Here is a 16,822-nt window from a genome sequence, read left to right on the forward strand (position 1 = left end):
TTTTTTTTTTCCCCCCAGATGCCGCCAAGGAAAAATCTGCCTTTCCTTTTTTTTTTCCCTTTTCTTTCAAATCACTATTTCTCTCCACTTGAAGGCTGAAGGTTAGTGTAGATTGCAGCTTCTGAGGGATTAAAAAATAAACACGAATCTCGTTGATAATTTACTCATTTTCTGCTTGCAAGCAGTAGTAAAATGTCCCCACAAAAAAAAAAAACTAAATTTGCAGGTTAAATTATGAAGCTTTCCAGCCTGCATCTGCCACTTCAGAACTCATCCTTTCTACTGCAAGATACTCAGGTTTGCTCCTTCTGTCAATTAATCTCAAACACAGCCCTACAATCATTAAATTACTCCAGATTTATACCAATGTAACTGCTTGGGACCTGGACAACCTCTCCTTCAGTCCACACCTCAGCCTGAGACCCACAAGATAAGACCCACGTGTATATCTTACCAGAAGCCACTCTGAGATCGGTGAGGTAGTTGGTAGTTTTATTGCACGTGCTAATTAACATCTATCCAAGGCAATATACTGCTCTTAATGCTGGTGACAGCAAACACAGAGAGCCTGATCCTGCTCCTTGGAAGTCAGGGGCAAATTCCTTTTAAGTGACACTGATTTAGGCCCATAGTACCTCTCACTGTGGACTGCTCTGCAGAGAGAGGTAGGTAGTATCTCCATTGCAGAGACATGGAAATAGTCACGGAGCAATTAGATGATTTCCTCAGCATAAAGGAGAGTTGAGGCAGAGTGGGCAAAGCGAGCCAGCCTTTGAACCCCCCCAGCTCACGCCCTAGCGACTGCATACTGCATGAAAGAAACATCTAAAAATTACAACTGGTAGCAGGTGAAATACGTGATCTTGTTACGGTCTTGTATTTTATCTCCAGTCGAAGTGCATGACTTCAGCTATCGTGGCGAAGCCCAGAGTGACACAGACTATCCTTACAACAAGTGATCCACGCTCCGGTCTGTTAGAAAGTGGACCTGAGAGCCCCAGGCATAAAATTACATGCTCACTGACAGTATTTTCACACTGGTGCTTGAAGCTTTGAGTCCTGAAAGATTGCACTGGTAAACCCCCACATCCAGCACTGTGTGAGTGAGAGTTTTGCATCCATAAAGTTTCACTTCCAGATTTGTAAATAACTGCCTTTCTGTTGATTCCTGGAAGGCCAGCGACGTCCTGCAGGCGAGGGGCATGCTGCTCTGGGATTTTCCATTGCTGTGCAGTTGTTTACAGTCACACCAAGTGAGTGCGAAATGGGAGTGTTCCGAGCTTGCCGTGTTTTTCACAGCTTTACACCAACTCTACAAAACTGTGCTCGGAGCAACACTGTGAAGAAAGATCCCCTGTGTTTTGCTTGGGTTTTATAATGACCGCTTCAAAATATACAATATTCCAGGAGGGAGGGGGGGATAAGGAAACAATCCTGTAAAGATTATCCTTTCTTCAGCACAAGACACTGCTAGCTTTGGAGCAAACTGCGAGGGTCAGGCTTGATGAGATGGTCAGGCTTGTAGGGCCAGATTATTTGTCCTGTAAGCGGGAACCCAGCAGTACCACATCTCAGTATTTTACATCTGCTCTGCAGTTCTCTGGGCACAGGTAGCAGTGGTGGCACAAGACACAAGACGCTGGTAAATGACAACCTTACTGCTTGGCCTCAGACACTACGTGAGCTTCAGCTGACTTTGCTAGCTGCCTTTTGTTTTTTTGCAGGCACCGCTGAAGTTGGCTTAGGTAGGAAGTACCAGCAAGGTCTTCCTATCTGCCATGTGCTCTGTGGATACACTTCAGTTGTTTTGAACCAGGTGTGGCCACAAGAATAAAACCACCATCGTGCTTGGGCCCTGGGCTGACTGTTTAGCAGGGTGACCACAGATTCGAGCTCCCTCAGAGGCGCTGCCTGCAGTTTAAACTTGTTTTATGTCACGAGCATGGCTTGCACCGCTGAGAGTTGTGTTCTGTGTATGCAAACCCTGCATTGAGTGCAACTACTGCAGTTCCAGCAGCGTGCACGCTCCAGGCTGTTTGCAGCAAGCCGCAGGTCCCTGCTCTGCAGACTGATGGCACAGTCTTGTTTACTGACAGCAAAAGCAGCTCTTAATCACCAAGTGGCCAAGTCATAGAGCAGGAAATCCAGCAGAGCCTTTTATCACACGTGACATTTTCAAGCCTTCTCCACACTAAAAGGTAACTTGAAAATAAATGTGACACTAAAAGGTAACTTGAAAATAAATGTGTGTGCTTATGTTTTTCAGCAAGGGAGGATGGACAGTAAGAGGTGCCTGTCTCTTCAGTGATCTGCAAGCGCAGATGATATATTTTCCAGGTATGGCTACCTCTTCTCAGTTGTGTAAGATCTGCAACATTCACCCTGTCCCCCTCCTCTTTTCTTTTCTTTGTATTTTCTCTGTTCACTCTCCTGGTTTGACTTTCTCACCTCTGCTCCTCCCAAACCACTGGGAATACTCATCAGCCAGTGTTTCCACAGAGTAAGCCTTCCAGCCCCTGCTTAGCCAAGCTCTGACTGATCTCAAGAAGGTTTTCCCTTCCCAAAGCTCTGCGAGGTTGGATGCCATACCCCTCCGGCGAGGGTGTAAGGAATACATATGCAAAGTGTGATGTTGGAAGGTGCTGGCAGCTGGTTGTCAGGACGGCTCTCCGTGCTTTAAGACAAACTTGTTTGTCCCCTTTTATCTGGAAATAAAGCTAAATAGCCATCGGCGTCTGCAGAGCTATGCTGTATGCTCTTGGAGACCTGCAAACGGAGAGCACAAACTAGGCTTGTTTCTTAGAATCTTGGATTAAATCAACAATGAGAAGAATTAAAGATGGCACAGCAAAACCCTGTTTTTTCCTAGCATGTCTTTGACGTGTAAAATGTTACACGTGCACATTAATGTCAATGTAATTAATTGTTGTCAGGTTTAATGAACTGAGTGACTTGGGGATGTTCTAACTGTCCTTTACCCACCACAGAGCCCCGTGTAGCAGCCAGGGGAAAGAGATGGGAAGTTTGTTTCCTTTTCTGGACGGAGTTTGTATTCAAATACTTATCCCCACATTTCTAGGGATCCAGCATCATACATAAAATAATCATAGATGCACCCACTACAAGTTTCTGAGCACTAATTTAATTTCCAAACTCCAAGCACTAATTTAGTCTCCAAACTGCTCTCCTGTGCTAAAACTAAGATGATCATCCAAAATGAAGTGAAAAGTCTCTGATAGGCCTAGGCTGAAAATTAAGCTTTTTAAGTCTTGAATGAAGGCAGGCTTAACCTCTTTGAAGAGCACAAGTGGTAGATGCAAGTGACTGTTAGCTCTATCAAAAAACATTTTAAAAGATACTTCACAGAGCTGAGTACCTTTCTTACTGGGATCGTAATGAGCCAGCACCTCCTGGTGCAGAACACCTCCTTCCCCAGGCCCTGCTCCAGGGACACCTCACATGCTCCTGGGGCTGTCTGGGACACTGGCACAGAGGGAAAATTGTGTATTTTATCCTTTTTGGCTCCATTGTTGCTTCCTTCTTATTGCCTTGCTACAGCTCCTTACATTCCTGTCTCTGTTCCCTACAACTGCTTCCTGCTGATGGTACAAGGTTTCCCTCCTGTTCTTTTTGTTCCCGAGATAAAGCTGACAGCCCTTGGTGTCCCTCCACTGCCATCTGCTTTTTGGCTGATGTTTGCTGCTTACTGCCCCATCCTCACCAAAATGCACGAGAAGCACCCAATCCTGAATAGAAATACAGATTGCCCAGCTCTACCCTGTTGCCTTTTCTCCTCACACATCAGAATTCCTCTGGAAGCTCTGGACTGCTCCCCCCCCGGTGGGAAACAGCCCTCTGAGACCCTCTGCAAGGGGGGCTGCGATAGAGTGCCGAAGCCAAAAGTGCTGCAGCAGCAGCCATGAGCCAGGCCCCAGGAAATCCTCTCCCAGCGCCTGGCCCACGTCAGCAGACAGGCTTGCAACAATTTTGGATCGAAGTTTGGATGCCTATTCCGGACAGGCTCTCCCCTTAAATTCTCCCGGACAAACTTTTTCCCAGCCTAGCCCTGCTCCCCACTTTCAGATGGTTCCTCCCAGGCCAGATGCCGTATTATCTGGAGCAACTTTCCCTCCCAGCCTTGTTTTCCTCCTACTCCTGAGTCCTTTGTCTGGCTGCCAAGTGGAACAGCCCTGCCAGGCAGACAGCTGCTCAGCATCGCCGCGCGGGTGCTGCCCTATGGGCTGAGGAGCCGATTCCAGGCTCGTTCCATCTTTGAGGGGGACGTTCTGCCTTAGAGATGGCGTGTACCAGAAGGAGAAAAAGCAAATAGCACCTGTGAAGCTGTCGGAAGAGACTGGCAATGTTTACGATAGAGGCCTTAACGCTACCCTGGCTTTACCTTCGAGATAGCATAAATAGCAAGCCTGCTCTCTCCTGCTCTGGCTGGAGGTCTCCCTGGAGGACCACAGAGCAGGAATGAGAAGTTTCCAAGCCCTCAGCCACAAAAGCACAGGCCTGGAATCTCTCTAATGAGAGTTTTCCTCTTTGCAGTTTGCCAGGCAAACAAGCACCAGGCACCAATATCAAAACCAGCCCAGATTCCAATGAAAACCAGCAAAGAAAATAAGAGCAGAAAGGAAACAGCTTCGTTTTGCTTGTTAAGAATTGGCAAATAAAGCTACTGAGCACCCCTCAGCCAGCAGGAGAGGTCTCCCTGCCCTGCCGAGCACAGGGTGAAGCCAGGCGGGCTGCCCGGCCGGGGGCTCCTCCTTCCTTGCTGTTGCTTGCAGGGACGGGTTATCACGTTAGCCCCACGTTACAGGGCTTCCCTGCATCGTCTTTCCAGACAAACGAGCGCTCCACCCCACCCAATTCCTTCAGTTTGCCTAGAAGGACTCTCCCTTCTTGCCCTGCGGGCTGGACTCTGGTTACCCTCCCACTCCTGAGCCCTTGAAGGCTGTGCCAAGGAGGGCGGCCCAGCCCAGGGCGCAGTGAGCTGGCACCGCAGAGCCCTGCCTCTGCCTCCCGCCCCATGCGGCTGTGGGCCCGGGGCAGGCAATACCCCACCCTTTGGCTGGGGCAGAGGAGACTTGGAGACTTTCTTTCATCCCAGCCCTGTCTGGGAAAGCTCTTGAACCTGCCCTGCGTCCAGGAGCTGAGGAATCCACAGCAAAGCTGAGTGCTGGCTCGCCTGAAGTGCTTCCCGTAAGCAGGCTGGTGTCAAACACCCAAATGCCCTAATCAAATTGTGCCCATGTGAAATAAGTGTCCACGTGACACCTGCGATGGCTGCAGAATCTAATTACCTTTTGGAGGGACACATTGGGGTTAAGCTTCACAGAAAACCTTCCAAGTGCAAACTACGTGTCACCAGACCGGTGACATATTCCTGAAACAAATAATCAAGAGGCACAAAACACCTCTGTCCCTCATGGCCTCATTGCGACACCAACTGTAAAGCCTGATGGGAGCATCCCTGTTTGTTTTGTTACTGGTCATTTGAGCAAAGGAAGTGGAGGAGAGAGTGGAAGCAAAGCCCAGGGCTGGAAAATGGAAATGACTGTGAGGAAAGGAATGTGGAGCTTCACAACAACTGGGAGGGGGGAGAAGAGCAGAGAGCAGAGAGAAGGGGGGAGCAGGAAGACCAGGGGACAAATCGCAGTGACACAACAGCACAGTCTCGCAGAGTGCAGTGCATGGCACGGGCAGCTCCTCGGTGGTCTCCGGTCGGGCGCCGTACGGCCCCTGGCTGACACTGCTGGGCACGGTGCTGCCTTCCCCTGCCCAGGCCAGAGCCTCAGACACAGCTTTTGCCAGGATGAGTTTAACACATCTGCTGAGTTCCTGCCCCAAGACACCCCTTGATGCCGAAGCGAGAGCCCTGAAGACATCTCTTGCTAAGCTGGTGCCTGCGTACAAGGATTGCTGGTGTAAAAGCCTCTATGCCCAGCTCAGTGAGCGCGTGGGTGGGGAGTCTTGCAGTGCCGATTAGTTGGATTTCACTCTCCCAGACGAGGCAGTGGGATGGGGTGATGCCCACAGCATTAGAGCTTGGAAATGCTAAGTATTTTTAGGCAGCCAAATAATCAAACTCTGCTTAAATGTCTACCTGAAGAGTGACAGCAGCAGCCCTGTAATACCGCCTGATACTGCCTACGAACCCCTTTTTCTCCCCCTACAAAAGCAAAGAGAGGAGGCCGTGGGGTCCCCCCAAGCCTCCCTGCAGCAGACACGCTGTGGGTCTTCCCCGCAGAGCTACCGGCCAGCCAGCCGCCCCGGCGGACGCTGCAGCCTGGCAGCCGCCACGCCGACCCCGTTGGGGGCTCTACGAGTGCGGACAGAAAGGGAGGGACAATCCCGGATGCGAAGGATTTACAGCCCTGGCAGACAATCGTCACAGGAGATAGCGTCGTCTGTAATTTAAATAGTGCAGTCTGAGGCCGAGACTTGCCAGCGATCGAACACACCGCGGCTGAGGCAGGAGCCAAAGCTAGAGCCCCCAGGGCCCTGAAGCATGGTCCACCTGCCCAAAAGGGCTTTCAGGAGGGCAGGCCAGACTGTGGCATCCTCCCCTCCCCAGGAGCACGCGGGCCGGGGACATGCTTTTCCCTTGCCAGGGAAGGGAAGAGACACCACTGTTTCGCTTGAGTCCACCCTGGGAAGCAGCAAAGGGCCAGTGGGACGCACGTGGCTCAGCAGGCACCTTGCAGCCCCAAAACCTGAGCTGGGGATGGGAAAATTGGGGGGCCCCTCACAAAAGCAGGCAGGAGCTGTCGCCAGGCAAGTCCCAATCCTGAGCGCTGCCTGCGCGAAGCAGCACCGCCCGCTCCCAAAGCCCAGTTCTGCACGGAGAGGGTAACGCTGGGGATGGTTTGCAGAGACCAGCTGCAGGCTCAGATCTTCACTGTTTCATCGCTCAGATCTACGTTTTTATTCACTCCAAGTAACTTCAGGGGAGATCTTACCCTGGAGTAATTAAATCCCTTGCACCCTGGTTTATGATTTAACTTAGTCACTCTGGCTAAGCTGATACAGATCTCTGTTTCGTGCCCTGCAATTCATTGTATATTTAGCAGGCACAGTCAGTTCTTCCAGCTTATAAATGTGGAAGGAAGGAACGTATAAGCCAGACCTGGACTTCCAAAGGTAGAAGCCGTCAGCTCACGAGCTGCCTCCCTGGCATTTTTAAGGTGCATTATTTACATACTGGAAAAAAGCCAACCAAACCCTCTCTTAAGACTTTTCTCCCTTACTTACAGAACAAAGCCTACCGCTTTATGAAAATGAATAATTCAATTCTGAGGTTTGGGCATCTTCATTTATTGCTGAGAACTTGGCATCATCACCTTTCCAAGATTTGGGGAAAGTGAGAACAAAAGTCAATGTAAAATGATTCACAAAAATAAGATTACATTAGCCTGTTTATCCCAAACTAGCTCTTTGGACAAAGGAAAGATACTTGCATGCTATGCGTAGAATACGAAGTCGATACCTTCCAGTCTTGACATGGTTTTTATAAACTCTCCTCCCTTTTTTAAGATCATTACAGTCAGCATTCAAAGAATGTCGTGAATCTGCTCTTAACTACCAATAAAGCCAGTTTAATTACCCAGTGAAATTAACCAGGTTAAGCGCCGGGTATTTAAATGGATTGAAAGATGTTTGGATTATTACAACATGACTTCTACTAGGAAGGATCCTAAAATGGAGCGACAGCAAATGTTTAATGTATGCAGAAGTATTGCTGAAAGGCGTTCCAGTATAAACAACCTATGTGGCTAAGTTCCACAACAGAAAATTAAAAGGGAAAAAAAAAAAACCCCAAAGTAGTAGTCCGTTTAATTTATTTAACATTTTTTTGCCAAAAAAAAAAAAAAGGGAACTCAATACAGAATTCATCGTGTTCCACAGTTTGTAATTTTTGTGAGTATAAATCTTTCTAAACATCGCTGTAATATTTTATTGCCGGGCACTCGAAGTTCTGCCGCTTTGTGTGAGAACAGTTGGCGTGCACGGGTATTGTCTGCTCACATGGAGAGCGCAGGGACACGCAGCGCAACACCGCGCTGGAGGAGGAAGTCTTTAAGGTCGGCAAAGGTTTCCAATTAGGGCAGGCAATAAAAAGCACACATACAATTAATCTTAAACGTTACGCATCTTTGGAATTCCGTCACGTTGGACTACTAAAGGTGTAGACCGGAGAAGTACTAATAGCGAAGTCCTACTTTAAAAAAATAGCGTATCCTTTACGCAGATGTAGTCTCACCGCAAAAGTTATTGCAGGGGTGTGGTACGGCCCCGCCACAGGATTGCTGGAAGGTGCCGAGGCAGTGAACACCCACCTCAAATAAAATTCAGTGGGCCGTGGGACTCCGCGTCAACGACTGAAAAATAAATCAAATGACTTGGCAAATAAAAATGCCATTATGCGCCTGCAACGAATCTGGCATTTGACGGGTTACCCCCTCCAAACCTGAAGGTAGCTACGCAAGTACGTGTGTAATCAGAAGTGTCTCTTTATCCTTCCCAGTGCAAATCAAGCGTAGGAAAACTGCTCTCCCACAGGTGACCTGTCTCATTAAAGTTACGTCCTAAGCGCAACTAAGTTCAGAAACACTCACCAAACTTAGTTCTTGCAAAATAAAACTTAACGCGTGTCGATTCAGGTATTTAAGCACCGCAGGACTTTTATAAACGAAACACGTTGCTTAAATCCGAACGTATTTCTGTATTGGTTAAGCTGCCTGCTGAAGTGCGCCAGATCCACTACTTTCAGTCTGTCCTCTCAGCACAGACGTCTTTCTTCCGGCAAGAGCCGTCAGCATCCTTCACACGTGTGACCTGCAGTGCTACAAAAAACCCGCGGTGCGGGTTCACGACACAGCGGGCGAAAAATTCCTTCTACGAGTTTTGGCCTCAGCTTAAACCTGCCCAGTTCCTACTATTGAATCTTATTTCTGCCTGAAACTTTGTCCACTCAGAAATTATTTTGGAGCAATTAAGAAACAGTGAAGCACATCAAAATCAAGTCAGTTCTCGCTAGGTTTTTACTTACCGCTCTTTAGCAGAAGCTTTTAGAGGCAATCTGCCCTCAGCTGTTGTAGTTGTGGCTGAGAAACACTGGTATTTCCAGTCTTTTCTTCCCTCCTTCATGTTTTTCTCCTTAAAAAGAGAGTTGCTGCTTTTCAAACTCAGTATACAACCTAAGCAGCGAATGAGGCCAACGCTGCGCTCAGCCGAAGCGTCAGCCCTCGAGGTTTCCCATGTCTCGTTCTGCACTCAGGCATGTTTGCGGTTGCGTTACTTTATTGCTTCTGCCAACTTTGTCAGAGTCTGTGACACGGAACCATACGCTGCAGCTGCCAGTACATGACAAAAACGCCTCCGTTAGTTCTCCACATTCGTTGTTAAACTTGTATTGACCACAGAAACTACCAGAAGTATTCTGTTGCTATTTGCAGCTGGATACTTCTTGCAATGACTCTCCAGTCAGCGGACTTTGCAAACCACTTAATTCAGGAAACAACCGTACGGACACAGTCCTTCTTCCCAGCAAGAGGAGAAGGGCAAAGCCTGTGTGACAACTGCTGGCAGTTTAAGGGCTAAATAAGAGACAGACAATTCAAGGGACTTCTCATTAATCTCTAACTTTGATATAGATATATGTATTGTTATCTGGCAACTAAAAATACGCACCATTTTTTTCAAAGGTAAGAAAGTCCCATTACCTCCGTTTTGCACATTTAAACATTACACGAAGCTCAAAACTTTCCCAGGAAATACTCTACAACAGATGCATCTTTTCTACTCTCAAATTACCTGCCTTTCTAGAGTGCTTTTAAGACAGTGAACATTTAATATGAACGTAGTAATCATACTTTTACATGTTAGGACAGCGGGCAGGTCCTATCGCTGATGCATTTAATTCTAGAACTTGTACTGTAGGAGCTCACTGAATGCACAACTGGAGAGCCTAGTAAGTGGGAGAAAATGGAAATGTATCTAGGGTTAAAGCTTAAGATCTGAAACGCCCTGGAAAGACTAAAGAAAACAAACTACGTGAAAATTCAAATATTTGTTTCTCTCTGATACAGGCACTAAGAAGTGAATAGTACCAGTCACTGAAAGACATCGGGAATCAATTTCTCTCAAGAAAACACATTATACACTAAAAATATAGAATAAAACCACACAGCATCAAAGGGATCATGGAAGACAGACAATTGATAGTTTTGGAAAAAATGACGACAACATGTAACATCTACAATGTATGCAGACATCCCTCGGCAGTTTTATATATGCTATATGTATTTCAAAATACACACAAACTGCCTCTTTGGCAGGTTGAGAAAATAGGAATACATCTTGGGAAGGTCATGAAGAAAAAAACCACAAAGGAAAACAAGTTATTTACAGTCAATAATTCAGTAGCCTTTAACATCTCTATATACATACATACTCTTTCTATATATGTACAGACCGCGATGGGATCCGAATGAAGCTTATTCCAAACACAAAAGAAAAATACAAAACCCCCTTGATAATTCACTCGACAAATGTTTACAGGTCACAGCGCTTTCTTCGTTTACAAAGAAAATACTACAGGCCGACTAGACAACCAGCATCTTTGGGGAACTTTAAGTCCTTACAAGAGGTGCGTGTTCCCAACGGACCATGCAGCGATGGGAAAATAAACTGAAAACTTGCTGTGCAGAGGGGGTTTTTAGTGGGTTATAATTGGATTTACTGTGTCAGACGTATCTTAAGTATGAAACTAGTTAACAAGTCAAAATTCAGTTGCTGTCAAGGGACAGTTTAAAAAAGAAAACCCAAAATTTTATCCCTTCAATTCCTAAGTCAAGTTAAATACGTATCTTCCCCTTCTACAGCATGCTTCCAAAACTCACGCGGTACAGACATTACTGCCGCTTTACATTTAGCTTTGCCCCCGTTATTGGAGACACCTATCCTTTATTAATTTTATATCCATTTCAGATGGTGATTTGTACGAAGCAGATCAATGTCCCACAAGTAGGAAAAATACCGAGGCCCTTCTCGCCCAGCCTGCTAATTTATGACATGACAATTGGTCTCTCCTTTTTCCTCCCCGTGAGGATGTTTGGCTTACAGGCAGCGCTGCAAGAGGATACCGCATAGCTGTTCCTTATCCCATCCACAGCGCTATTTATATGCCTTTTCTCCCCAAGCTTTATCAGCAGCTTATGCAAGGAACAAGCTACTACCAGAAAAACATACCCGAACCACCGAGCACGAAGTGAAAAGAGAGAAAGTGTTGCTGTAGCTTGAAGGCTAATTTTTTTTTTTTTTTTGGATGTTAACCTTTAAGATGTTTTAACGCTCCAGAGCTGCGGATGCAGATGTGTTAGTAACTGACTGACAAAGCCAAGGCGTCGATGGTGCCAAGTAGCAGAGAGCAGGCGAAGGAGAGGAAGTGGGGGAACGGATTTCTGGAATGGGAACGGTTCTTCGGGATCTTTTAAGTACTGTCGGGTCTTTTTCCCTCCAGGGGACACAAGCCCATGGGAAGTTTAAGAGGGCGTGAGTGAAGAGGATATGCTATGAACTCCCAAAGTAAAGTAGGGTGGTTCGGTTATCAATACAGAAAATATCCAATTCAATATTTGCTCATCCCGACAACCAAAGTTAGCACAACAGGCTGAGAAAAGCACTTACGAACTGAAGTGTATTTAAATAATGACTTGTTTAAAAAAAAAAAAAAATCACTATTTGTGAACCTACCACTTCTAGAACCATCTTACTGAGGATTAAGATCTAAAATATTATGTTACCATCTCAGATGGTAGAAGTCTCTACACCAAATAATAATAATTAAAAAAAAAGACAGCAGAGTCCACACACAGCTTGCTGCTACTAGCAATTTGGTTCACTATCTGCTGCAATAGTCATCTGTCAACATACTTCTCAGAACCCCATTACTTTTCCTGGAATGGATGCCAAATACATCCAGTGGCGGGTACGAAACACAGGAACATCCTCCCCCACACCCTGTCTGTGGCCTACAGATCTCCAGGGCATCATCAGCTCCTGCTGGTATCGCAGCGCTCAGGCAAGCTTCCCTTTACTACCAGAGGATTAAGACGACTCCCAACACACCTACCACCTGCACTGCAAGTACTTCACAGAGATGTAGCAGGTGCTACAGCAATAGGGAACACGCCGATTTATTCTAGACCTGTATTTTCAGTCTGTCACAGGCGTGTGCAGGGGGGTTCATCCCCTTGACCGTTTCGGGGAGCTGAGGACAGCAGGCAGACTTCCTTCCCCGACAAGCAGGTGCTCTGTTACCGCACTGGGGTGCCGGCACAAGCAGCGTTAGCAGAACCTCAAGCAAAACAATTCACGTAAGGGAGCGCGCCTCAGCCTCAAGTGTGGAACTTTCCATTACTTACGGAAAAAACTCTTTATGGCACTTGGCTCTGGCTCACCGAGTGTTTGCAGAAGTGACATACGCTACAGTAGACTGCTGCTCTAAGTCTGTCAGGTGAACCTTACTTAAAATATGCATCAAGGTTTAAACGCAGTTTACTTCTTGCCTTTAATGAGTTCAACTGAAATAGTTGGACTGCAAGACAGAAGCCTGGTTAAAGCAGACGGGAACATGCCAAGTCCTGTCGAATTCCAATTGTACAGACTTGTTAGTTTTTTTTGGAATACGGTGATTGCCTAAACAAGACTCCACTTCTTGTTAGTACAATAACTTTTATTTGACATCTACAAGATCATTATCTTGTAGTTTTTTTGGACAGGTTTATACAATCTCAATTTTTCAATAGTGCAACCTGTGCAAGCAAGAAATGACAAACATTGTCCTTCACTTTCTTATAAACATCTACTATTATAGGCAAAACAAAACTTACCCATATTATAGATAAGTGACTATTCACATTTGTACATTACAATTTCTTTTAAACAGCTCCAGATAAACTCTACAATGTCTTACAACATATTAAACAGTATTCAAGTTACTGGGTAACAGAAACAGCACATACAGCGGAACCCTCAAGTGTTTCCCATTCTCTAATTTACAGCTCAAGTAAGGTTTCATCTTACAAGTGACAAATTAAATTACATTAATGAAGTAAAAAATATAAGATTGTATGCGAGATGGAAGTGAATTTGCACTTAAGTTTCCATAACCACCTCGGATTAAGGAAATGCTTCAATTTAAGGAAAATAGGCGTCCAGCCATCTTTGCAGTACACATTAGGAATACCATTAATACATTAAAAATGAACTAATTTTAATTTAAGATGTTTATCACAAAAAGAACGTGTTGTAGACTCAAATATATAACCCCCAGGAGAGAACCAGAAAAAATGCAACACCTGGGTATAAACACTATAAAAATGCAATAACCAATGCTGTACAACTAAGATTGTGTTTCTCTCCGAATGCTGTCTTGTGTGTTTATCCTGTCCATGCCCGTTTCCAGAGACATGCACTGTCAAACAGAAACTGGGAAGGAACCTGAATGCATGATGTGCAACCTCTAGGTTTCATGCTTTTATAAACTCATAAATTGAAGAGAAAAACCCAATATATATTTTCTATATATATACTCAATACATGCATTCAAGGATATCTCCCACAGCAATGGCATTGATGCACTGCGTTAAACCCTGAGCACTGTATGACAAGATAAAAATAAAGCCTGCTTGGGGATTTTCAAGCATTTTCAAACAAATTGTGGTTTGTAGCTTAAAAGGCCAAAAGTAAAAGCAAACAGGAAGCACTACAGAGAGCATAAGGAAAGACAGATGCACCACCATAAACAACTGCTGGCTTTCAGTTCTACCAACCTTTTTAGATCTCTTTATTCCCGAAGTATTTGAGAGCACACAACTGAACTGAAAAAGTTATATTTCTTTGGAATCTGTCCCTGATTTTTATGCAAGTGATATGCTTTTACAGCCTTTTCCTCAAACACCAAAGTCAACACCTGTAGTTTGTCCTCTTATGCATTGTTGAAATTGGTGATGCTTTGCGGGTGATGCTGCTGCCATATCTGCTGCTGTTGTACTGCAAGCTGTTGAGACTGGTCTGACGTCGACAGGAGGTTTACAAGGGGCGATACGCAATTTGCAGGAATGATCAAACCTGAAAACAGCAACAAATCAGTTGTTTCAGAAGCATGCAAACAATCTGTTCCTGAAAACCTCTGGCTGATGATTCCACCATTTAATTTATGCAACAGTCAACAGTGACCATTTCCAGTGTCGAGCCTAATCAAGCACAGCCACAAGTTCTGCTTCTCAGCAAGAGGTTTATCTTCAGAAGTCACTAGATCCTTTAGGTCATGAAGCAGTAGAAAGAAATTGCCATTTTGCCCCTGAAGACAAATTTTATTATGTTACCCGCTGCCAGATAAAGTGAGAAGTCAGCTATTTTTGCTTTTCTAGTCTCACAGAAGTTACACCACCATGAAAGTTTAAACATGAAAAACCTAGTTTCACCATCTTAGCAAACCGAGTTACTGGCGTAGGAGCTGCCACGGTATCGCACATCCACAGAAGTCCACATTTAAAAAAAAAAAAAAAAGAGGGAGATTTCAGCCTCTCAGGTACCTGCTATGAAGGCTTCACCAAGAGGTTTAGCAACAAGAAATGACATAATCATCCTGAAGTCATTCTAAACTATTGATTACATGTGACTTTCAGTAGCTCAAAAGCCATGAAAACAACCATTTCAAGGGCTTACTATTCTTTGCCAGAAGTGGGGAAAAAAGTGGAGCCCTTTTGGGTTCAAAGGTAGGTTGGCTGGAACAGGCTGAATGACTTTTTTGTTCCTAGTAAATCAAAAGAACTGAGAGAATAAGTGTGCCGAAGCCTGGCTGAAAAAAAAAAAGTCTTCCTTCTTTAACCTGACTCAGAACAGTGTTTGTACTACAAGTACAGGTGTCAAGAGTTGCACTTCTGCCCCTCCCCAACATACACACTGACAAGCCTTTACTCTTGTAAGCATCTTTATACAGTCTCCTACGTGACTCTCAACACGGATCGACTTGTAAGTTACAGGTACCTTCTACTCCAAGATGGAAATAAAGGAGCAGACAAGCCACTTACCTACGATCCTCTGCCCATCTTCTGTTCTTAGACGAACTATTTGCATTTTCACATTTGTACCACTCACAGAGGCTAGAACGCCTTCTACTTTTGTCCAGACGCTCAATACTGAACCACACAAGACATAGTAAGTTCGACAACGGAGTCCCACTTCACAAACTAATCCCAAGCCTGCCTTCTTACAATTGCCTCTCCTGCAGCAGAGAGAAAAAAAGCTTTCAAAAGAATTCTGAAAACAAAAAGTATCCAATTCAATTAAAAAGGAGACTTGAAGTTATTTAACACGTATTCAGAGTTGAGCGAGGGCTGCAAGTACACAGTGAGGGGAGGATACTTTATCCATAGCATGCCTCTAATGGTAAAGCTTTGAGAAGTGTTGGCCTATTTAGGACCAGATCTTCAAAATGAAGAGACAGAGCTTTAAGCCAAAGATACTGCTCATTTAGATCACCTGAGAACCTGACTCTGTTACACATGAAACTGGTATCCGATCAGTAGATTTCAGAAGCTCCAATATTAATCTGAAACTTCTACCAGTTATACTGTTCCTCAGGAATTGAGACATCAGCTGCTGAGTTCAGACACACCGTTAGAAGAGGTAGCACAAACAGCTGTTTCTTGCACCTATCTCATCTCTACATGAAGTATAAATACTTTCCCCCCAAATAACATTTGAACTATCCTACCACAATAATAGATCAGATCAAGACACTTAAAGCACAAGCTACTCCTGGGTCATTATACTTCTGCTGGAGTGCAATTATACATGAGCACTCGTCTAACATATTAAGACTTTAAGGGCAAGTGCAAAGCTTCATGTTTCCACCCAAAGGTTGGGCCATTTGACTGGTCATGGGACAATTTTTCTTAAGCAAGAAACACAAGATTTCACACGCGTAAGAGAAGAACAGAATAGTTATAAACCAGTTTAGGTAAACAGTTGAAGTTAAAGCATCTACGTGCATACAAATACTAACCAATAAGCATGGGTGCAGGTATCCGCGGAAGAATTGTACTGCTCTAACCAGTGTGGCAGAGCATCTTCAGAAGGTACCTGGAAAAGCCATTCAAAGCGGGAATAATAATAAAGTAAAACACATCCAGACTTGCATAGAACAAAAGCAATTTGGTCATTACTGTGAGAAAAGAGGGAGCACCAGCATTCTGATGGTGAAGAGAGGTACATTATCCTATAATTTCAGGCTATTCAATGGAAATGCCTTCTCAAAGGTTGAGCAAAATGCTTGAACATAACAGAATCTCAGTAATGAGAATGGCAGAATCTCAGAGCTTTTCCAATAATCAACCTGATTATCAGAGTTTCCTCAAGTTTTTACAAATTCAACACTATAAAATTGTTTAAGAGAAGCGTTAGGTATCTTACCAGCCTCTAAACAAAAATAATCCATTACAGTATTTAAAACTTCATCAGCAAACAGCTGAAGCATCAGAATCATTGCTCAGAATACACTGTACATAGCCACTTATTTAAGAACGTTTGTACACCTTACACAGAAGCAAGACTTCTCCTTGCTAGACCCTAAAAACCCTCAGTTTATATTACCACACCACAAATTATTTATATTCAAAAAGCTTTAGATATACAAATGCAGAAACCACGTAGACCTGCTTAAAAAGACCCAAATACAAGCTCTGCTCTGGAAAAATAAGCCTAGGTTTTTTACTTGCCAGAATTATACACCAATACCAGAAAAAGA

The 16,822-nt window shown here is 44.7% G+C and overlaps 1 protein-coding gene across 1 annotated transcript in view; it reads right to left on the reverse strand.

Moving 5' to 3' along the window:
• Positions 1–10,272: 10,272 nt before the first annotated feature.
• The window catches only part of SBNO1 (strawberry notch homolog 1), a 34,866-nt gene continuing 28,316 nt past the window's right edge, over positions 10,273–16,822 (reverse strand). Inside the window, exons 30-32 of the mRNA XM_009283922.2 lie at positions 16,082–16,158; positions 15,105–15,298; positions 10,273–14,139 (exon numbers count right to left, since the gene is read on the reverse strand). Coding sequence (XP_009282197.1) covers positions 13,997–14,139; positions 15,105–15,298; positions 16,082–16,158 — 414 coding nt within the window. The 3' untranslated portion in view covers positions 10,273–13,996. The remainder of the gene's footprint in view (positions 14,140–15,104; positions 15,299–16,081; positions 16,159–16,822) is intronic.

This window comes from Aptenodytes forsteri, unplaced genomic scaffold (assembly GCF_000699145.1).
Source record: "Aptenodytes forsteri isolate BGI_AS27 unplaced genomic scaffold, ASM69914v1 Scaffold118, whole genome shotgun sequence".
Taxonomy (NCBI): Eukaryota; Metazoa; Chordata; class Aves; order Sphenisciformes; family Spheniscidae; genus Aptenodytes; species Aptenodytes forsteri.